Raw genomic sequence first — 22,892 nt, forward strand, 5'->3', positions numbered from 1 at the left:
TTTTCTCTAGGTTCCTAACGTTTCGTTTCTTGGCTTGTTCTGATTGTCCAGTGGCGTACATTCAAAGTGTTCAGATGGGGGATTTCGTTTCAGTTAGATCTCGATAAATATTATCATGATACCTTTAGAACTCAAACAAGATATATCACATTTGATCCGTAACGTTATAAGTGATCTTCGTGTGATGATATGTTATGTTGCATGAAGGCAATTGTTTTCCAGAAGTAGGTGAGGTGGAATTGGCAGTCGCAGTTCTGAGGGAAGAGCGACGACGATTGGGCGGTTTCCGCTCCAGGTGGCTTCCTCACTAAAACTGTACCCCGCACAGCGCCTGCCAATTCATCAACCTCAGCCGATGCGATGCACTTGGTTTTGAGAAGCACAGGTCAACTTGGTAGAGTTTCTGCAATTGAGCCTGCTCGTTTGGTTGTTTGCCATACTGTTATCACTACCTCAATACTTCAAGTTGTCCACGCACAGCTTGAGTTGATAGACCGCCTGTATACTCATCATGTACGTATACGGCTGATTTTGTGACACTCTTCGTCCCGTCCTAAGTTAAGCCAATGGTGTTTGAACTTGAATGTCGGAACAGAAGGGGATAATGTAGACTCTGAGTTGACCCCTGCATCCCCGTGCGCCGCCAATACAATCCTGCGTCAAACCCCGGAATCGCTCAACACCCTATGGTAAAATCGAAACATGAACTATCATTACCATCATGCAGGCAAGAACAAGCTACTAGTATAAGAGGACATCAGGAAGTAATAAGACCCAACCCAGTCCATACACCCCACAAATCACCTGCTATTATCATGCATCTCATACACCACCCCCTGATGATCAACACTCCCCGGAATATTCGACAGCTCCTGCGGCGGCGGCGGCGGAGTCGCAGCACCACCATAGCCCCCAACACCGCCCCCAATCTCCGCCGCCGCCGCCGCCGGTGGCGGAGCCAGCTCCGTCGCGTTCTGGAAATGCCAACTGTTCGTCCCCGGCACATTGGCCAGCTCCTGCGGCGGCGCACTGGCGTAGGTCGTGCTCGAAAGCGGCCGACCGTCGAACTGCTTCTGCCCGTCCCAGGCATTCCCAACACCGCCACCGGGGACAGCGTAGGGCGGCGCCGACGACACGGGCCGCGACGAAGCCGACGGCGGCGGCAAGGGCGGCGACTGCGGGTTGTCGTGGTACGGATCGCCGCCGTGGGGGTTGTTGTTGTTATTGTATGTGGGAGAAGCAGCGGCTCCCGCCCCCGCCGACACCGCCGCCATGGCCGCCGCGTTCGCAGCCGACGCCTTCTTGGCGCGGCGCCGCATGATCCAGAAGACCAGGAAGCCGACCAGAGCGCACCCCGCGATCGGCCCCACGACGGCGCCGGCGATCCAGGCCTGCGAAGGGGCGGTGACGGCCGCGTCGGCTAGGTCAGTGTCCTGGTCCGTTTGGGTGCTGGTCGCGGTCGGGTTCGTGCTGCTCCCGGGGGAGGCCAGTGTCGTCGTGGCGGCAGTCGTGCTCGTGGGGGATGTGCTAGTCGCTACTCGGAGTTGTCTTGGCTTAGATACATCCACAGGTACATATAATGGGTTTGGGGTGGGAAAGCCTGTCTGCTTACATGTTGTGGAACTCGTCGCCTGCAGCTGCCGGTATATGGTGTTGGCCGCCCAGTTCTGGGCGCAAAAGTAGGTGATCCAAAGGGGCGATCCGTTGGGATAGGTTTGGTATATCGTCATGGTCCCGGCGCTCATCGACGAACCACTGCCGCTGCCGTCAGTTTCCTATTTGGACAGAATAGATCGGCAAAACCTCAGGGGCGGAAAGCACAGTACCAGGTCACTGTTGTCCCGTCCTCCACCAGCACCGATCCGTATCCTTCGGTGTAAAACGTTGCGAAGCCGCCATCCTCGTACGCGCCCGCCCATCTGTCACTGGTTGTATAAGTGTAGTCGGTGCCCACCATGATTGCCTGGGCTTTTCATCATCACAACAAGTATCAGCTACTACCACGGAAGAAAGATCACAAAAGCCAAGGGGACGGAGGCCGCAAAGAGACGGAAGTAAAAGAGGGTCCTACTTGTCCCGTCCACATAGAAGCCCTGGAAGTTGGGGGATGCGGCGAGCGACGAGAGAACAGAGGCGGGTATGTTGGCCGTCATCTTGGCTCTATGGGTACTGTGCTCCCCAGCAATAGATGGTCCGGTTCGAGATCGGTTACGGCTTTGAGGTGTTCTCGTCGACGGAAGAAAAGAGTCGGAACGTCTGACCGCTTGCAAAGTCAGCGACGAGAATCTGCTGAACTACCTTGCTGCAGGAGTGAAGAAAGAGAGAATTAGGTGCCGAATTGTCAAGTAATACGATGACTGATACACTAACGGATGCCGAGGAGAGGGAGTCCTTCTGGGATCAGTGAGAGGAGGAAGGCAATGTACAAAGGTATTATATCCTTCAAGCTGTGCCAAGACATACAGAAGCCCCCGTCGTATACCGTCGAACGCCTAGAACCCCTAAAGGATGCCAGAAGGCAATACTAGGTTTTGCCTACTATCGTACTTAATCTGGGACCGGAGGCTTTAGGGGCACTAGGGCCCTAGCGGGTGCATACTAGCGGGTAGCTGGCGCTTCCCATACGATTGAGATATGTACAATCCCATTCCTTCTTGTTGGCAATTCCTCAAATATGTGGTGTGTCGGTAATAGCTTCACAGGATATATGATGTTTGCAGCGTGGAATAAGATATCTTCCGGTGCAATTTCAGGTATATTCTTCAGCTTAGGTAAAGGGGCCTCACTGCCCAAAGGGCTGCACGAAGCTTTCCACATACCGCCTCCAAAGCCATTCGTTTTCGGTCTAGGATCACCACATCCGAAGCTTTGAGATCGTGTTTGAAGGTCTAGAGCTATGCCAGCCACTGGGCTCGCCAGACGTAGGAGTACAGCATCGGAAGAATTGCGGGTGCCCTTCCCGGTTTCCAATGGTCAAGCTTATCTCTGACTGTTTACGCAAGCTCATCATTCCCTCGCCTGTTATAGGGGCACTCGGACCTGATGGTCTATATATAGCATGGTACAAGTCTGTTGTACTTATTATGTCCTATCTGTCGTGAAGCTCAGTCGAACCAGCCCCACGGGTCGACATTATTGGACACAGCCTCAACACAGGACAGCAATGAGATGGGGTTATTAACATCGTGGATTGCATTAGAGAACTGCAGTTCTTATATATTGAGTCTGATATTCCTTTCAGTAAGCGACCCCAGAGCCTTCGACCCAGCATACTGACCTGTACATGAAGGACAGTTCACATGCCGGATCCAATACCGAGTGGTATTTAGCGACACCTGACATCTCTTACAGACCAGCGGGACGCGGACTCATACGGTCTTTCATTATAATTATATTAATAGAACTATTCTCAGGCAACTCATGCAGCGATTCTCTTGTGCGTACGTATGGTGGCTGTTCTTTAAATACTTAATGCGACCTGAGCCTCCTGTCTATTTAGCAAGTCAAATGCGGCGGTGCGCTAAATTGCCAGTCTTCCTTCCCAAGACGACCTCTAGGCGCAGCAGTACCTAACCTCCTATGCTACGTACTTAATTGAGTTCGTAACTCACATTACCCATTAAGCGGCGGACTGGAGCGCTGGCTGCAGCGGCCATTGCCCCCCTAGTGCAATTGGAATGGAGCACCAACTGCCGAAACTCATGTCTTTCTCGATTGACAAAAGCGCGCAGATTCCAGATCTGCTGGATGTGACTGGCTAAATACACAACCGGCTTGATTCATTGGTCGAACCAGACTTGGCCTTTTCTCTCCTCAGGTGATGTAGCCAATAGCACTGCAGAGTCAAAATTGCAATATATCGCGGTGCATTCTAGTGCTTGCGGTGGCAGAATGCCGAGGGGATGCGGATATCGGGAGTCAGTAGACGATAACGTCCCTTTACGTTATCATCCTGCATGAATTGGCAGACATTTGGGCATGTAGATCCGGGTTTGTTATATCACAATGGCCTACCTCCTGTTCCCTCTCATGGTACTGTTTGAAGGTCTGCAGATCACCGTTTCTAGCCCAACACTCTGTAACTTGATTCTACGCCTTGAGAGATCTAATTATCTGCCATCTTGCGACCACAGTTGACAAAGATGTGGCAGTGCCTCGTAGCCACCGCGCTCTTCGCGGACGGTATCCTAGGCCAGGGCCTGGGCTCCGCGTCATTCCTGCGATTCGGCTGCTCGCAGCTTGTCGTCGAGCGTGTAGACCCCTTGGTCGCCCCGGGGCTCAATCCGTCACCGCACGTGCATCAGGTGGTGGGAGGCAACTCTTTCAACGTCACGGTAAGTCTACCATGGACTCGGCGATCGATAAAAAAATCGGGGAAATCAATCGAAGGTAACTAGAATGGCACTGAGATTCGCAGATGGACCCAAACACAATCGACCCGCCCGCCCAGTCCACTTGCACTTCTTGCATCTACAAAGAGGATACCAGCAACTACTGGACCGCTTCAATGTATTTCCAATCTCCCGAGAACGGCACCTTTAAGCGCGTCCCCCAGATGGCGAACGGCCGCCTGAACGGGACCCTCCTGCCGCAAGACGGCGGTCTCACCGTCTACTACATGCTGCCCTTCTCCGGACGCAACATGAAAGTGACCGCATTCCCGGTGGTGAGTTCCTCCACACCCCCTGTCATCTTCTTTCCTCGCAACCAAACCCACCAACACCGCGTAACCCCAGGGCTTCCGCATGCTCGCCGGCAACCCCATGCTCCGCAGCCAGACCGGCATGGCCCCGGGCATCTGCCACCGCTGCCTCGCGAAAACCGACCGCGTCTCGGGCGGGGCCGGCGCGCCGTGCGACCGCAGCGACACGGCCACGTTCCCCAAGACGCCCTGCCCCGGCGGCATCCGCGCCACCATCATCTTCCCGTCGTGCTGGGACGGCGTGAACGTCGACAGCCCGGACCACCAGAGCCACGTCGCCTACGCGCCCTCGGGCCTGGCGCTGCCGGGCGACCGCTGCCCCAGCACCCACCCCGTGCGCATCCCCCAGGTCATGTACGAGATCATGTTCGACACCACCCAGTTCAACGACGCCAGGTACTGGCAGGACGGGAAGCAGCCGCTCGTGTACAGCTTTGGTGACCCGTAAGTTCTCTCCTCTACCACTGCGCCCCAACAATACTTCTTCGGATAGCTTATTTGACCCTTTCTTGTTCTTTCAGTACTGGCTACGGTGCCCATGGCGACTATCTGTTTGGCTGGAAAGACGATGCTCTTCAGCGCGCCATGGACGGTCTGGGGAAGACCTGCGGTAGCGAATACTGCGACAAGGTCCTGACGATCCAAGATGGCAAGGACGCCATTGCATGCACCAAGTCGCAGCAGGCCAAGGAAGACGTTGGTTCCGGCGGTTGTAAGTCAATTAACATTTACCCTGCAGGGCCAATCAACTGACAATGGACTTTAGGGATCTCTGAACTTCCTGGCGGCACCAAGGTGGCCTAACTGATTCAATCAAGGCCACACTATTCCAAGGTTCTCTTATCAGATGCCAGTAGTGATTTGCATGGATTGGTGGTCGTTCTTTTGGAAGTCAAGACGTCGACAGCTGTAGTTCAGGGTGGAAACTTGATTCGGATTAACCGCTGGGGTGCTAGGGTGTTAGGCGGGGTAGCTTAGAGCTCTTTACCAACTAAGCAGACAGCGTATCTACATCTTTATGGCGATCAGAGAAACATTCACAACATCCAGGAAAAATTAATCTAAACATGTACAGTGTATTCTCGTATACACATCGTTCAATTCAATCTCTTGAGCGTCTCGGTAATGGAAAAGCGATTAGGTGACTATGTTCCATACTACAGCAATCAGCTCTTCTCTGGCTCCAAAATCCTTCCCACAATCTTCTGGCACAGCGCCCCCAGGCTCTCCGAGTTCAACACCTCCAGCGTCGTCAGCTCCGTCTTCAGGTGGACCTTGACCCAGTTCCGCAAGTCGACCGCGGCCAGCGAGTCGATGCCGAAGCTACTGAGCGGCTTCGACTCTTCCATGTCCGCCGTCAGGCCGAGCGACCGGACAAATTGCCGGCCGACGAGCCGAACCACCTCGGGCACCAGCTTGTCCGCCGGCACGCCTGCCTTCCGCATGGCCTCGAAGACGCGCAGTTCGCTGTCGGCAGGGTCCCCGCCCGCCAAGTCTGCGGCGTCGGATGGGTTAGAGTGGGCGAGCGTCGAGGAGACGGCGAGGGAGCTGAAGCGCATGTCGCTCTGCAGCACAGGCGAGTCGGGCGGGAGCGGGTAGGGCAGGCCCGTAATCATCTGGGCGCTGCTCCCGAGGCCTCCACCGCCACATCCACCCCCATCGGCTTCTTGGGGGTACCTGCTGCTGCTGCTGCTGGAGGATAGAGAACTTCAGTATCTCGTGTAACTGCTGCTCGCTGATCCCAGGGAGCTTGCTCCGGCTGCGCACTCGGTCTGTGAGGTCTTGGTGTTCACTCATGTAGCCCACATCTTCCACGATACCCAGGTCGATCGTGTGGGCTGGCAAGCCGAGGGAGTGCCGATACTGCGCGAAGGCATCCTGGAAGCTGTTTCCGGCGCAGTAGTTTGCCTGGCCGGCCGTCCCGACGATGCCCGAGATGGAAGAGAGCATGGTGAAGAAGTCAAGACTGTGCTGCGTCTGCGCGGCGGCGTGGTGGAGATTCCAGGTGCCTGTCACCTTGCATGTCAACGCCTCGTGGTACTCTTGGACAGTCATGGACTCGAATGTTTTATCCTGGTATCAACTGTCAGCGCAATTGTTTTACCAAACCTTCATGGCTTTTGTGACTTACGCGTAGTACCATGGCGCCTTGAATGACGCCTCTTACGGGCAATAACGAGTTCCGGAAGACATCGACTACATCATCAAACACTGAAACATCTCCGCTGCAGACCCTGGTTGCTGTCCCAATGGATGTCAAGTCTCGAATAATGCGGCGCGATCGGTCGTCTCCCGCACCACTACGCGACATGATGATGAAGTTTTTGACTCCAGACCGAGCCAAGTACACGGCAAGACTCCCACATAGACCCCTGAGACCACCGACAATCAAGTAAGCAGCCTGAGGATCAAAGGTCGGGGCTAATGCGGCAGGGCGAATGGGTACTTCGATATCTTCAACATCGCCATCCGAAATGACAATCTTCCCAATATGCTTTCCCGAGCGCAGTAGCTTCATCGCGTCTGGTATGTTGGCAAAAGAAAAGACTTTCATCGGCGATATGGGTTTGATGTGTCCTTCTACCCAGAGACTTCGTATCTTCTGGAGGATCCTTTCGACCAAAGGGGGGTTGTAGAGGATACTCGGCTTCGAGATGTCAACGCCCCGAAATGTGCAATTGCGGTTGAACGGCTCCATTGATAGGGAATTCCTGTCGAGTATGTCCCGTTTTCCGATCTCTATGAACGTGCCATTGTCCGCTAGAAGCCTCCACGACTCGTCGAGTAGGTCTCCCGTCAAGGAATTGATCACGCAATCGACGCCCCGGCCATCCGTTAGCGAACGGATACCTGCGGCGAAATCAATGTTGCGAGAGTTAAAGATGCGGCCCGGCGGGATCCCCTGGTGGCTTTCCAGGAACCTGCGTTTCTCGTCGCTTCCCACGGTCGCGTAGATCTCGGCCCCGAGATACCGGCACACCTGGATGCTGGCGATGCCTACACCACCCGCGGCAGAATGTATAAGGACCGACTGTCCTTTGCAAACTCGGGCAAGGTCTATCAAGCCGTAAACCACCGTGAAGTAAACAACGCTCAACGTTGCTGCTTCCTCGAATGAAGCCGAGTCTGGGAGTAAAAACACGTTTTCCTTCGGCACACGATGGCGATTGGCAAAGCATCCTTTATCATGCAGCAGAACCCGGTCCCCGGCCTTATACGACGTCACTTTACTGCCAACCTCTTTGATGACGCCCGCGCCGCCAGACCCGAGCATATGCTCGTCATCGGGTACGATGCCTGATGCTACTGCAATGTCCTGTACACTGTCAGCTCCGGGGCTCTCCAGTCAGGTTGTGGGCCGTATTTACTTACTTTGTAGTTCAACCCAGTGGCCCTTATCTCCACTTCAATTTCGCCCTCCCCTATTGTGCTTGGCTGGCTTGCCACTTCATTGAAATGGAGGCTATCCATAGCTCCGAGCCGTTCACAGTACATTCGGACTGTTTTGGGGTTCCGGTGTAACAGCATATTTATTAGAGGCCTCCCGATCCGACTTTGGCCAGCGGCCGCGATGATCCGCTCGTTTGGGCAAAGTCTGTTGATATAAACGACTCCGTTTTGTTCGCAGTACTCGTTCTCGTTCCCGTGTTCTTCGTGGAGTAGTCTGGAGAAAGTTCCCATCACCCTCAACACACAGGGGGCGGCATCCCTACTCGTGAATGTGGAAAGGTCCAGCGTCTTGAGCATCAGTGTCGGCTCCTCGCCGCGAACACTTCGCGCAAAGCCATACACAACAGCGTTCGACGGTGTGGATACCTGTAATTGTGACCCAGAGGTCAACCAGAGTAGCTTGCGACCCGCTGTCATGACCTTCCTTAGGTCAGCCCAGTCGCGCTCATCGATGGTGGTCAATAGCGGACTCTCTGGATCATCGATAAGGAGGAGAGGGGTATCGATAGGCTGGATACCCGCCTCCTGTATGCTAACGAGAGCACCACCCCACCCAAGGCTTCTCAGACACTGGATCAATCTCGAGCAGTGAGACGATCCTCTTGACAGGTCCACCGTGACAAAATCGATTTTGCTCTGGCTCAAGGCAGATTCATCAGGACGGCAAAGAAAAACAGCAGATGAGTCCGTAGAGGTGAAAGGACGCGAACTCGACCGCGACTGCAAAATCAGGCCTGTCAAGGGGAGTACAGCGTCGATGATGTCCATGGGCGCCGTAGTTTGAGCGCCCAACTGAACGGCGTTGCGAAGGGGTCGCCCCACCACTAACACCAAGAAGCTGGTCGGAGTCAAGAACCGCCGAACATTGTTTATAGCACGCTCCAGATTTTGTACCCCTGTGGCATGTGTGCGAAGGAATACCATGTTGAATTTGGCTCCAGAGACAGAGATGTTGTCTCCTTGGGATATGCCGTCGTACATATGGAATTCGGTCATTCTGAGATTACTCAGGCGCCTCTGAGCACTGAGCAAATGTTCCTTGGTACTCGAAGCAAATACATATCGGGAGAGGCTCGAAAGCTGCGATTTGAGCTCAGCCTCGGAGATAGCAGTGTCATCACATTCGCTGTCATTGGTCAAGTCCAGATCCAGTACCGACGAGGCCGCCAATTTGTGCTTCAGTAGCAACAAAACCATCGTTGCATCGCATGGGAGACGAAGTCCGCTTGACAGAACGTCAAGTTCTCTACCAGCATTGGGCAAAGAGTTGATATCAACACCATGGAGTAATGTGATATCAGGCTTCCATTCCGATCTCATGTATATCTGAGCTGCCTTTTGTGGTCCCGGGAGATGCAGGTCAGTGTAGTGTAAGCCCTCAATCTTCGTGAGCACCTTTTTCGACAGCTCGTCGTACACAGTTGTGCTGTATGAGAAGTTTTCTGCTTTATCAGGCCGCCCACCGGAGTACTTGGAGTGTGACTCCGTGATGGCATTCTGGGGTACCCCTGATATTGGACTGATGATCATCTGATCGATGAGGCGAGGAACCAGCACTTGATTGATCGAAGTTCTATTTCCTTCATACACAGATGGAATGGCGACTTGCAAGAAAGTATCGAAGAGAGTTGGGTGAATGGGATACTTCGATTCCCCGTCCCAGGTGCTGGGTGGAGGAAAGCTGACCTTGGCCCTGTTCGATTTCTTCCCAGGAACCGACTCGACCTCTGTCCAATTAAGGAAAGATGGGCCAAAGTTGAATCCAACGGCCTTCATTGCTTTGAACCATGGTTGCGACGATGACTGGTGCTGAAGTGGTTCAAGGGTGGGGTGTTCCTCGGCAGCTGTGAGAACTGGCCGAATGAGTCCATTGCAGTGCTCCGTCCACGCAGTACCTCGAAGAGTAGAGATCTTGAACCTGTGCCAGCTATCTTTTTGTTGATGAATAGGGTGGAGGAAAAGATAGATATAGGTGTCAGTGTCGTGGTCAAGGGTTAGCGCCCTGAGTAGTCGAACATCTCTAAGCCGGTACGAAGCCTGGGAAACGTCATTGACGTCGGCGAACCCCTCAACACCCGCACACCGAGCCGTCTGAAACATTGCCTCCACGGCCATTGATAGGTAAGCCGCGGCTGGGAAAATGACCTCGGTTCCAAGGGTGTGGTCCTTGAGCCACGGGACGTCTTTCAAGCGCAATGTTCTCTTGAAAGATGGCATCTCCCATGATGTGCCAAGAACTTTGCTCCCCAGAAGGTCATGGACCGGGAACGGTCTGTATCTCCAATCATGGCTGGAAAGACTCTCGTGCCAGTACTTGACAGAATGATTCCAGCAATACGTTGGAAGGTCCGTGATCGTCCGATGTTTGGTGTCAGAATCCAGGCCGTTGACCTTGAGCAAGTCAATGTCGACTCCGCGTAAATGAATCTTTCCGGCCAGGTTGTAAAGGGTTCTAGTGGGGTCACTATCTCTAGACCACGATGCCGAATACTCTGTGACAACGCCTCCGTCGCTCAATGCTTGCTTGATCTGATTGATGGGACCGGCGAGAGAGCTGCTGGGCCCAATTTCGATCAAGAAGTTTGGTTCGCCGTTGTTGATCATGGCAGATACCGCTTGGTCGAAGAGTACTGGGGATACCATGTTCGCGACCCAGTAGTCGATGTCGCAAGTGGTTTGATGGAGTTTACCCAATACCGTGGAGAAGAACTGGACTTCGGTGAAGGTGCGGCTTGGTGTTAGGCATGGGCTATTCTCTTCGAGAAGGTCTCTATAGCGTGAAGCGATTGTGTCCATGTACTCAGAATGATAGGCAAGGTCTACCTGGAGCAACCGAGCAAAGTGACCGTCCGCCTTGATTGCATCCCGGACGGCTTCTAGCTCATCGAGACCTCCAGATAGGGTGATGCTTTTGGGACTGTTGTGGCAAGCTATTGTCACCTGCGGGAAGTGAGACATATAGCGTTGGCAATCGTTAGATCCCAGCCCAATAGCCAGCATTCCTTGGCCGCTGCAAGTTTTGTTTTCAGGCCGTTGCATGTCACTGGCTGCTTTCCCCCGGAGGTATGCGACTCGAATCCCGTCTTCTTCCTTCAGTCGACCGGCAGCCACCGCGGCCGCGATCTCGCCAGAGGAGTGACTAACGACCATGGAAGGAGATAAGCCCCAATCCTTGAGGACAGCCAGGAGGCACAGTTGGAGAGCAGTCACCAACGGCTGGGAGAACTCTGGGCAACGCAGGTGCTCTGCCGACCGTGGTAGCACGAGCTCAGCCATGAGAGTCCAGGTAGGAGGCTGAGCCATAGTCTGAAGCGCCTTGTCCAGACGGCGGATGGTGGTCTCTGCTAATGGAAAATTTTGAATCAAATCTCGACCCATCTGCGGCCATTGGGAACCCTGTCCGGTAAAGACGAACCCAATGTGGGAAATGCTTCGAGGCTTTTCGTAGACCAAGTCTTCTTCTCTGAGCGTCGACCCATCAAAGATAGCGTATCCTCGGTGGAAGTGCCGCGTCCGATGCTTGTCCAGGGTATACGCCAAATCGGCGGGCTGGAGGGTCGTCGCTGGGTTTGCAAGATGACGAACGATTGCCTTCACTTGGGCTCTCAGAGACCATTCATCGTTAGCTGAGAATACCAATAGCTTTCGGGAGTCGTCTTCGTCCCAATCACCAAGTATGTTGTCTTCTTGAGTAGCCTGTGATGTGGCACCCTTTGGCTCGTATTCTGGTAGCAAGATGCTGGGGTGTTCAACAATGGCGTGAGCATTCGAACCGCCATAGCCGAAGGAGTTCACGCTGGCTCGCCGAAGCATTCCGGAGGGCCAGGGAGCTGTGGTACTTGACGGCAAGAGCCTCGAAGCGTAAAAGTCGATCGCTGGATTGGGTGTCTGGAATGTAGGGTTTCCAGGAATGATTCCATGTTCTACCGCCAAGATGGCTTTGATCAGGCCAGATATACCTGCCGCCGGTTCCGAGTGGCCGATGTTGCTTTTGACAGAGCCGATAAGTAACGGTGTGTCCGGGGTTCTGGAGGACGAGAAAACAGATGACACTGCTCTGCATTCGATTGGATCGCCTGCTGGAGTGCCCGTCCCATGACATTCCAAAAACGCCGTATCCTGGAATTCTTCGATCCCTGCCCTGGCGTATGCACGGCGTATAGCGACAGCTTGTGCATCAGCGCTGGGACTAGCAATACCAGGAGTCCACCCATCACTGTTGGTAGAAGTTCCCCGGATCACTGCTCGAACTGGATCACCGTCTCTTATGGCGTCATCAAGTCGTTTGAGTACCAGCGCGTTGATGGCCTCGGCCTTGATGTAGCCGTCTGCACTGGCATCAAAGGTCCAACACCGCCCAGAGGTTGATGCAGCAGACGCCATTGCACGTTGGTCCATGTTGTGTTCGGGGCTCATGTACAGATTACACCCGGCAACGATGGCTCCATCTGCATCTCCTGATTCGAGATACCTGCAAGCTAGATCCACAGACACCAGGCTTCCTGAACAAGCAGTATCAATTGTTACACTAAACATCCGTTAGTCAGCTGTTGAATCTCAGAGCGGAGGTCAAACCCACCTTGGGCCTTTGATATCCAAGAAATGGCTGATCCGGTTACTCAACATCGCCCGTCCGGACCCAACAGTGTAGCTTGGTGTTTTGTCTTCGGGGTCTCTGCTCTGTATATCGTTGTAATCTGGGAATGTTCATGTTAGCTGGCTTGTTCGGGGCCCATGCGATGCGAGGAGTGACGAACCAGATGCATAGGACCCAACCACACAGGAAAATAGCTTGGATCTGATGCCCTCAAGGGTCAAACCCGCGCTCTCGAGTCCTTCATAAACAACTTCAAGTAACTGTCTCTGTTGAGGATCCATTGAGATGGCATCTGCTTGCGAAAGCCCAAAGAAACCGGCGTCTATATCCTTTGGGTCTACATCAATGAACATGCCCCCGGGAGAGCGCATAGTCCAGGGCCGAAGGGTACCATCATAGTGTCCCGCCAAGTTGAATCTTGATGAAGGTGGTGTGGAATCGGCAATGGCTCCCTCAAGCAGGAACTTCCAGAATTGCTCGGGGGAGTTGCAGCTGCCCGGCAATCGACAGGCAAGGCCCACAACTGCGATAGGTGTTTGAGCCTGGCTATTTGGAGTCATTTTACCTATCTCTCCAAAGAGGCCACAGACAATGGTGAACGGAAGCTAGAATAGAAATGATATATCTTTCAAAACTATAAGACGAAGACGACAGCACTGTCCTACCACTCCGATGCGAGACGTTCTCAACTTAATATCAATTACAACTGTATGAGAAGGATGGCGCTACGTAGTGACTAAATCGACGCGGAAAATTCTCACAGCAGGCTTCGACGTACTCCAGGGAAGAAAAGGAGTTCCAAGTACATGATACCTCTGGGCCTCTTTCCTATAACCTCCCTCGTAGGGTGGCTTGTACAAGTTCTCATCAGACTTTGCAAGAACAATAATGATTCTGCAGTTGGTAGGAAGCTGTCAGAGGGCAAGTGATACGTCCTCAGGCTCCTCTCTCGTGTCACGTTGCACTACCTTGTTGCTGCCTAGTACAATAGAGAGTCTCGGTGTGGGACTTCAGAGGGTCTGGAGTTTCGCCTTGCAGAGATCACGATGTAAGTTGGGGTCCTAAAATGTATTGACCGAGCCGCATCGCCGTGTGGTATAAGCCCCCAACCAACCGCTTCGGTAATGCAGCATTACTGATGTGACTCGTCTTCGGTGAAGGAAGGACCTAACAGCCCTTTGAACGGATCGGACATATACCTGAAATAGGCAATCCCATGTTCAGGCTGAGCAAGCGCTGACCGCCTCGTCGAAAGTTTCTCCAACAAGCCGCGGCAACTCATGTGGTGATATATTGATCAATCGACGCGAATGCTACATTACCCATGCCAAGCTGGAAGGGAGGTAGTTCCCCGCGCACTGTATCGAATCCGGACCCCACTGGGGTAAGTAGAGCAGGTATAGAATAGCAAATGCAACGCTCGCCCCCAAGCCCCTCAGCGCTTACGTGCAGTGCTATCACGCTGCATAAGAACTGCTGATTGCCTTCCGCGGGAGTTCCGTTCATTGTCGATGGTAGGCTCATAGATCACGAAAGCTCCACTTACAGGGGTAGATTACCCACATTACCCAATCCAATGGGTTGCAGAAGTGATGTAACATGCGTTCGGCCCGGCGCGCTGCAAATACGGCAGGTTGGTCCTGTGCCATGTAGATATGCAATAGAACGTAGACCCAATAAATGTCTTGGCTTGTTAATCTGCATAGGTAGGGCCAGGGAGTACGGAATACATCCAGCAAACACGGAAAAGAGGTACACAGGTACATACATGCTTGGTGCGTGCAGTACGAAAACGGACGACTATCGATCCAACCAACTCAGGTCACTTCTTACTTTGAACTTGAACATTTTGCTCACTTAGCATCACGTCTCGAGACAAGATTGGCGTGTTTGACATCTATCAACAACAAGTCATCATCAACTCGCTATCAAGTATGGGGTATAATGAGACTAAAATCAAATTACTTGATGGTGTAGAGCTGCACGCGCGGGTGTATCCTGCTCGACAGAAAGGTTTCGGCCTGGTGATGTGCCCAGGTGTAAGTGCCCAGTTTAGTTCTTGGATATGCCGTACTTCCCTCATGCGCTCTCAGTCCAACTATACAGCTATGGCCGTAACTGAATTGTGACACCAAATGCCGGGTTTCAGGGGCATAGTTCTTTACCAGAGGCGCATCCAGCAATATGATTGACGGTCGCTAACTAACGCACAATTCGTAGTTCAACTGTGTTCTTACAATGTTGAATCTTCCAGACTTTGCCTTAGCTCTTCAAGACAAAGGCATCACGATCCTTCTATATGATCCACGTAACACGGGCTACAGCGGCGGTCAACCACGGAATGATATCGATCCTCCACAGGCTATTGGGGATATTTCAGATGCCCTCACCCACTTGATGGACCTGCCTTCGGTCGATCCTGATCAGGTCGGTCTGTGTGGGATATCCTTCGGCGGCGCAGTGGCCCTGACCGCAGCTGCACTCGATCCACGAGTGCGTCTCGTGATAGCCGTTGCACCACTTACAGACTTTGATTTTGAGTCCCCTGAGCAGCGCATGCGAGTTCTGAAGAAGTGCATGAAGGACCGAAAGTCCCAGATACTTGGGAACCCCCCTTTTCTGTCCCCATGGTCAACGAGCATGGTGACAACGCTGTGGGCTTTGGCCACGGAATTGACAGGGAGAAATACGCCCAGTTCCTCCGAAGTGGACGTTCAATCGCTCCAGGGCATGTCAACCGCGTCACCTTGATGAGCTACTACAAGATCTGTATGTGGCAACCCTGGCCCTTGTGGAAGCTACTTGGCCTTGACCAAGGAGTCCTTCTTGTCATTCCTGGCAATGACCAGATGAGCTACCCCGAGCTGCAAAGAAAGCAGTACGATGAGCTGGGAGGGGGATGCGATTGCAAGAAACGTAGTGTCGAGGTTGAATCGGCGGGTCATGAGGACATATTGGGCGAAGACCACCTCGGTCTCGTTGTTGACAATGTCGTCACTTTTATGCAGGATGCTTTACACGGGTTGCTCTAGTATGAAGGTCATTATGAGGTGGAATGCGGTGATTCTACTTCAATCTAATGGTATCCTGGTTTGATGATCCAGCTTCAACCCAGCAAGTATAAATACACCAATTCAGTATGCCAAGTTTGTAACCAATAGCGGATTCTCCATTCATTCTGAAATATCGCGGTGCTACATACATCCAGCCATCTTCAACCACTATAAAAAGTTACCTCAGGCTCGTTCTTTTACCAAGACTCGAACGCCCTTGGATTCAATCCTGACGTCTGGTAGAACAAGATCCCTTACGATCCTCACATCCTCATAGTTGGTATCATATAGCTCCCAGTCGAACCTTCTGAATAAAGATGCCAGTCCGATTGTGATTTCAGCATATGCTAGGTTCATGCCAATACAATGTCTTGTTCCCTTGCCGAATGAAACCATGTAATGTTTCAATGGCTGTGAGTCGTAGGGGGCGGGGGCAGCGCGGTCACCAAGCCAGCGGTCTGGGACGAACGAAAATGAGGAGGGATAAAGCACTGGATTGTGATGCATGTGCCATGTATCAAGCGAAATATGTGTTCCAGGGGGGAGGATGTACTGGCCGTATTGAATTGCGTTTCTGGAAATCCGTGGGGACCGCGACATCTGACCACAAGCAAGACGCACCGCTTTGATGCGTGGCCTAATCAGCATTCGTATGGAAGCCTAGGGTTCAAATAGAGACGACGTACCTTCTTGGACGCAAGCTGTCAAATATGGTAACCGCTGTAGTACCTTGTCGTACGACGGGATTTCATCAGGGTTGGGAATCGCAGCGTCCAGCTCCTGCCTCAATTTGGCCAACACCGCTGGGTCGGAAATGATATGAAAGCATGCAACTGTCAAGCTCCACTGAGTGCTTGCAATTCCAGCACCTATCAAACTGACTGCATGGTCCTTCAAGATTTCCATACCCAACTCTTCCTGTGGTAGCTTGGAGTTGAGAATGCCATGGATTATTGTCCGATCGGCAAGTGTCTTTTTGTGAAACTCTTGCTGTGCCTCTCGTACAAGATCGCGCATGTCCTCCTGGAATTCGAGAACAGATATCATCGATGGTTGTAGTGCGCGGGTGACGGCAGCGGGTATAGCCCCAGCAACACGGGCAAGCCATGGAAACTGAGTGCAAGGATGAGCGATTCCTTTGAGCGCACGAATCGAGTTCAGGAAAGGCGAGTTGAAAGAAGGTTCGTCAAGGTATTTGAAGTTTCGGTCGAAAGCGTACTTCGCTGTCACGTCGGCGATGTAGCTTGCGAACATATCATTCAGCGTTACAGACACATTCATGTCCATGAAGTCCTGGGCGAGGCGGGTACACATCTTGTCGGCTTGAGATTGAATTTGCGGCGAGATCTTGTCTATCTTGCCTTTGGCAAAGAATGGGTCCTGTGCAGCTCGGCGTTGCCTATGGACTTGGTGCTGAGGTGTTGAGAAAAGAGCGGACGGAGACCCGAACCGCCATTTCAGATAGTCTGGTTTATCCAACTCATCTTTGTTTGTGTAAACCGATGAGTAGAAGCACGGGTCATCAATATGAACCTCATGGGGGTTGATTCTGATTATGGGTCCATAATGGCGGTGAAGTCCTTGGATGCGGAAGGTGTATTGGCCTCCCAGCCCTTTGTGAAATAGCTGGAAGTACGCTTCATACCATCCTGTGATTGCCGCGAGCTTCGGGCCCGGAATCACCGAAAGCGGATGAAAATAGAGGCGATATACTAGTAGGTACGTGATGTATGCAACGAAGGCGTAAAATATGAGGAGGCCCGCCATTGTCCAGGTAATCAGATTGGAGTTTGGCTAGTTTCGACAAGCGAAGCCCATACCTCTTGGGTCGGGGCGACTTGAAATGGGTCGGAAAAAGAAAATGCTGTCGATTCAAAGCCTTTGAGAGTTGTCGATGTCTTGACACAATGTCTTGACAGCCAGCTCAATTGAGAATGGGATTTGGAATTTCGAACTTATCGGTATTAAGTACTGACCTCATCGGCCACACTGAAATCCGTGCCTTGGTACCTATTTACTTTAGGTAACCTTCATCCAACGTACCTGCTACTTGCCATAGATAGAACTTGCTTGGACTTTGTGCCTCAAGTGGTATGTGAGCTATTTCGGGAAGTGGGGTCCCAAACCGGTCATACCGACAGGGGTGATGTGGGGTTGGGTATGTACTTATTTCAAAATGTACGCTTGGGGTATTGTTAGGAAAATGGAAAGGGATCTGAGGAGAGGCACATCTTCATTACTGTGGCCCCTTGCATTGCAAGTTCAGACCTACAGCCAACTGTTGTTGCCTGGTCACTGCCTCAATGGTGCCATTCATCGTCTATAAAAGGGAACCCGTTATCGGGCGTTCTCGGTTCTTGCCTTTACACGAGTTAGATCAACATTGCCCGCTTATGTTATATCACCATCAATTTGTTCCTGCACGTTCGCATCAATGACACAGACAACTGACAAGATGTACCAGGAGGCTGTTGAGTCGGGCCTGCTTCCGGGTATATCCGTGATGGCGGGAGACAAGAGCGGTTAGTGCCTCCAATACCGATTGAGCCCTTACAAGCCAGGAATATAGCACAAAACGTTGTTCTCGGGGCATTGTTACTGACTAAGCGCACAGGGAACATCATCTACTCCAAGTCCATTGGTGTAGCTAGCCAGAAGGAGGGCCGCGACCTCCCGTTCACTGGTTCTACCGTGTGCGCTCTGGCATCGATGGGCAAGCTCATGACATCAGTCGCCGTCTTGCAATGCGTGGAAGACGGCAAGCTAGATCTAGATAGTGACGTCAAGCCAATGTTTCCCGGGATGGGGAAGTACGGCATCATCACTGGCTTCGACGACGAGAAGAACTCGGCCGTCCTGGAAGAGAACACCACGCCCATCACGCTGCGGATGCTTCTATCCCACACTTCTGGTCATGAGTACGACTGGTTTGACCCGCTACTTGGCAAGTGGCGGGCCTCACGGGGGAAGAGCCATGGACAGGCCCTACTGTCGAGGACAAATCTGTTCTCCCTTTGGTCTTTGCCCCTGGCACCAGCTTCGCGTATGGTGCAGGACACGACTGGGCTGGCAAGATGGTTGAAGTAGTGACGGGTGATACCCTTGACGCTTTCGCGCGGGCCCGCATCTGGACTCCCCTTGGCGTTGCGGATGACTTCAGTTTCTATCCGAAGTCGCGGGATCACATGAAGGACAGGATTGCTGATATCAGTATCCTCGGCGGGAATGGAGAGCCACCGGCGGTTGACGCGACAGGTTTTGACATCATGTATGGTGGGACTGATTGCCTTGGGGGCGGAGGGCTCTTCGGTTCCACCGAGGCCTACCACACGTTCCTCTCCGCCGTCCTCCGGCGTGACTCGCGGCTTCTCAAGCCCGAGTCCTACGAGGAGCTGTTTCGTCCCCAGCTCGATGAGCTCCAGGAGGAGGAGTTCAACAAGTACATTGCCAAGTCACCTATGCATACAGCTTTCCTTGGCATGTCAGTCCCCTTGTCGATCCGCAGAACCTGGAGCTTCGCTGGCATGGTGGCTAAAGAGGGCGAGCCTGAGCGGTTCACGCCTGGTATGACGATGTGGGGTGGGGTGCCGAGTGCTCAATGGTTCATCGATCACGAGACTGGGCTATGCGCAACAATGGTATGCCAAGTCATCCCACCCATGCACCCTCCCGTGATGGCATTGCATGCGAACTTCCAACGGGACTTGTTCCGCATGATCCGTGGGAAGAAGTAAGGTGACATTGGTTCGGGTTATTATGAATTCGAAGCCATGATCTTGGATGGAACGTGTTGGCCTCACGGGAGGTCTAGAGGATGGTCGGAAAGAGCAGTTGTTGGTTGAGATGTCTGACTTAGCTTTCATAACGTATGCCAATCTTATGGTTGACCACCATTCTCTACCCTACCAACGATAAATTACTGTGACGTGTCTGAATACAAAACAAGTCGGGTGACTGGAGAGAGCCCGCCCCGGATACGCGTTGGGGGATACATGCAGAAACATTCCCAGACTGTCTAACTGCCTCGGTTAGGGGAGAGGACTTCTGCGTCGACGTCAATGCGGTTAGCTATCTCCGCGACGACCCAACAACACTTCTGGGGGATAAGACATTCAGGTCGGTCGTCTGACAGGATGATCAACGTAACATATTCCCTGATTCTTGTAGTATCGAATAACAGATTGTGACCCAGAGCCCATCACCGAAAGTCTAGGCGGTTAGGAGTTTTCAGAAGACCAATGATTGGACATGCGGGGTTGGAGTAATCCGACCACTTGGCAGGTCGTCTAATGTAACTGTGATGGCCAAACATTGCTAGCCGACATGCAGAACCCCGCCCGAAGCGCTGGAGAAGTTTAGGGGGCCGGTCCGATCCGCGCAGGATTGACAGCGGTTGACTTGGCGCGAAGCGGGCTGGTTTCGAAAACCAACAAATTGCTGTGTGGCACAGCATTCATTATTGTAACCTTTGCTGCATTTGCATGACCACATCCACGACTTTCTTACTCGTTCTGGTGGTTGAAGTTATATCTACGACAGCCTGATCACCTAATTGGGAGCTTTGCTTCTTGGGGTCTTCCGATACTGCGTTGCACGCTACACACCCGTTCGGTGTGATCACCGGTCAATTGTGTACATCTAGCCTTACAATTATGCGCGCTCGAAATAGATCAGTAACGACCCGTTGGCAGTCAAACGTGGTCCGACTGCTCAGGCTGGGCGTATGCAACCACGTACTGAGCTGCGTCCAACTTGACACTCTTTCACATCCGGCCCCCGATGTACTTCACAGAAAATCTACTTCTATACACATTCTTGCATATATGGGCACTTATGTACCGAATGGGCTTTAAGCCTGCCTACTTTGAGCACCATATCCCCTCTGACTCAATCAGGACTCACTGGTATCTTCAGTGTCTGAAGGCTTCGAGACATATAGGTCCAGGACGCCGATTCATTTGCAATCAGCATATTCAGCTATATACAGCTACAACGGTCCATCTACTCGTCTGCCAGCATTCTTTGATTTGATTTTCATATCCTCTAGTGTCCACCTCTTTTGATTCATCTACCATCATCTACTCACTTGTTCGCCATGTCTACAGGAACTAGTGGCCCAGTCATCATTGGTGTGACGATGATGACCGAGGTCCTGGCTGCCATTGCCATTGGCCTTCGTGTGTGGTCCCAACAAATCAAAAAGAGATCCTTTTTTGCTCATGACGTATTCATCATTTCAGGATTCGTAAGTCATACCTGACTTGGCTGTCAAAGTCCAGAGATTGCTAACTTCATTGAGATATTCTCGACCGCTCTTGAAATAGGTGTTGTCTGTAGCGTCGTATACGGTGGACTTGGTCAACGGGCAGCTGACATCATCGATAAACCTTGGATATCAGAGATATTTGGAAAGGTAATCCAGACTCATTGACTTCCAAATAGCCCAAGATTAAGCTGACTCGGAAAAGGTTGTCGTGGCCATTCAGCTTTTCTGGTGTTTCGCCATGACGAGCGTTCGTTTCTCTATACTCCACCTGTACATTCATCTGTTCTCTTCTCACCACCGCTTCCGTATCGGGTGCTATGTCCTTTTGGGGTTCTGTGCTTCATGGGCAGTCGGTGAAACTCTCACCGTATTTCTCTTATGCCGACCTCTCTCCAACTGGAACCAGTTGGTCGTTGGCGGAACCTGCGGAGATATCAATGGCGCCTACCTATCGATACATACCACCAACTTCTTCCTTGATACCAGCATTGCCTTAATCCCAAGTACCGTGCTTTGGGGGTTGAAAATGCCAACAAGAAGAAAAGTAGGGATCGCAATCATGTTTGCACTTGGTGCATTGTATGTATCACCTTGAGCCCTGAGCCCACTCTCTACAAGACTGAATTGAAGCTGAGACTAATTCGCTGTCTAGAATCTGCATCATCTCGATAGCTCGTGTGGCACTTTATCAGCTTGCGCTGGGTCTTGGTGGATCGGACTTTTCCTGGACAGGCTCGACGCTTTTCCTCTTTACAGCCATAGAGGCACATCTAGGCTGCGTCTTGGCTTGCATGCCACTGATTCGCCCGGCGGGCGAAAAGCTTGCTTCAATGTCGTTTGTATCGTGGGCAAGGTCTCTCATCAACCGGTCCACAGCATCCAAGAGCACCAACGAGGGCCCGGCAAGTGCGGAAGCATTGCATTGCGGCCCTGCCGGTGATTGGCAAAAGATGCCTTCGGACAGGCTGAATGACAACGGTGACGGTGGGATTCGTTGTACAGTTCACCTCGAGCAGCATAGTTTCCAGGGACGGAATGTTTCGCAACCTCAAAGCTGGAACTAGGTGTCTTTCCTGGGCAGTTGAAGATGGGTGTGCTTTAGCAGGCCATTCTTCATTTTATTGGCCGCAACCAGGGGTTTCTGAGGGGTGATGTCGCTCATTATCTCGCCAAGCTTGTCTTGTCCCCTTCGGTTTACAAACCTTGGGAGGGAGGGGGAAAGGGGTAGGTGACGAGTTTAGGCTTTTAGAAAGTATCTCTTTCTGTTATTTCATTACGGGCCATGTACGATATCTGAGTACTTCACAATCCTTTATCTAACTGATATCCGATGGAAATATGCATACGTACATGACTTGCCTTGGGTGAATAGGTGGAGATGGTGGTTCTCGCAGGGGATGGGCGTATTGGACTGATGAGCCAAACGATGGGCCATTGACCCAGAGGTAGAGTCACATACATTTAGAACCAATGGGTTGTCTGCGATTATGCTGTTTCTAGTGCCAGCCTGTCAATAGTACCGCAAGAGATAGTGCTATTGAATCAGCTGAATACAAACATTAAAGATAGAGCCAGAGGTGTCGCAGCATTTGCTGGGCTGGTGCTGCTCTTCATCATGTTATTTCTTGGAGACCATTGATAGACCCTGGAGAATCCAATTTAGTTGGTGAACGGATTGTGGTGGAGGGTATAGGTCCAATAGTGGTTTGTGGATGCATCACAAATGGGATGGACGGCATGGTTGTTGGGGGCCATTTGCTTGTATTAGTCGTCAATTGTATCGGCATGTTCTCCGGATCCATAATCGATCGACAAAGATCCCCG

The 22,892-nt window shown here is 52.2% G+C and overlaps 7 protein-coding genes across 7 annotated transcripts; 4 read left to right on the top strand and 3 right to left on the bottom strand.

Moving 5' to 3' along the window:
• Positions 1-800: 800 nt before the first annotated feature.
• On the bottom strand, positions 801-1,730 carry PG985_014738 (uncharacterized protein; the record flags this gene model as incomplete). The annotated part of the gene is made up of 2 exons (XM_066834504.1): positions 801-1,534; positions 1,613-1,730. The coding sequence occupies 2 exons, from the start codon at positions 1,728-1,730 to the stop codon at positions 801-803; spliced, it is 852 nt and encodes a 283-aa protein (XP_066679244.1).
• Positions 1,731-4,142: 2,412 nt separating this feature from the next.
• On the top strand, positions 4,143-5,506 carry PG985_014739 (uncharacterized protein; the record flags this gene model as incomplete). The annotated part of the gene is made up of 5 exons (XM_066834505.1): positions 4,143-4,334; positions 4,418-4,666; positions 4,737-5,146; positions 5,224-5,414; positions 5,469-5,506. 5 exons carry the CDS (start codon positions 4,143-4,145, stop codon positions 5,504-5,506), a joined length of 1,080 nt encoding a protein of 359 aa, XP_066679245.1.
• Positions 5,507-5,868: 362 nt separating this feature from the next.
• PG985_014740 (Fumagillin dodecapentaenoate synthase) lies at positions 5,869-13,309 on the bottom strand (the record flags this gene model as incomplete). The annotated part of the gene is made up of 6 exons (XM_066834506.1): positions 5,869-6,318; positions 6,380-6,775; positions 6,834-8,018; positions 8,075-12,680; positions 12,732-12,849; positions 12,910-13,309. 6 exons carry the CDS (start codon positions 13,307-13,309, stop codon positions 5,869-5,871), a joined length of 7,155 nt encoding a protein of 2,384 aa, XP_066679246.1.
• A 1,678-nt stretch (positions 13,310-14,987) lies between these two features.
• Positions 14,988-15,781, top strand: PG985_014741 (uncharacterized protein; the record flags this gene model as incomplete). The annotated part of the gene is made up of 2 exons (XM_066834507.1): positions 14,988-15,180; positions 15,348-15,781. The coding sequence occupies 2 exons, from the start codon at positions 14,988-14,990 to the stop codon at positions 15,779-15,781; spliced, it is 627 nt and encodes a 208-aa protein (XP_066679247.1).
• A 204-nt stretch (positions 15,782-15,985) lies between these two features.
• On the bottom strand, positions 15,986-17,569 carry PG985_014742 (cytochrome P450; the record flags this gene model as incomplete). The annotated part of the gene is made up of 3 exons (XM_066834508.1): positions 15,986-16,376; positions 16,424-16,439; positions 16,489-17,569. The coding sequence occupies 3 exons, from the start codon at positions 17,567-17,569 to the stop codon at positions 15,986-15,988; spliced, it is 1,488 nt and encodes a 495-aa protein (XP_066679248.1).
• A 688-nt stretch (positions 17,570-18,257) lies between these two features.
• Positions 18,258-19,536, top strand: PG985_014743 (uncharacterized protein; the record flags this gene model as incomplete). Its single annotated transcript, XM_066834509.1, is given in 3 exon segments — positions 18,258-18,324; positions 18,417-18,845; positions 18,857-19,536. 3 exon segments carry the CDS (start codon positions 18,258-18,260, stop codon positions 19,534-19,536), a joined length of 1,176 nt encoding a protein of 391 aa, XP_066679249.1.
• Positions 19,537-20,897: 1,361 nt separating this feature from the next.
• PG985_014744 (uncharacterized protein) lies at positions 20,898-22,132 on the top strand (the record flags this gene model as incomplete). The annotated part of the gene is made up of 3 exons (XM_066834510.1): positions 20,898-21,047; positions 21,271-21,647; positions 21,721-22,132. 3 exons carry the CDS (start codon positions 20,898-20,900, stop codon positions 22,130-22,132), a joined length of 939 nt encoding a protein of 312 aa, XP_066679250.1.
• Between the last annotated feature and the right edge of the window lie 760 nt (positions 22,133-22,892).

The sequence above is a fragment of the Apiospora marii genome, assembly GCF_038362585.1.
Source record: "Apiospora marii strain CBS 49790 chromosome Unknown utg000011l_segment0_segment0, whole genome shotgun sequence".
NCBI classification, from domain to species: Eukaryota; Fungi; Ascomycota; class Sordariomycetes; order Amphisphaeriales; family Apiosporaceae; genus Apiospora; species Apiospora marii.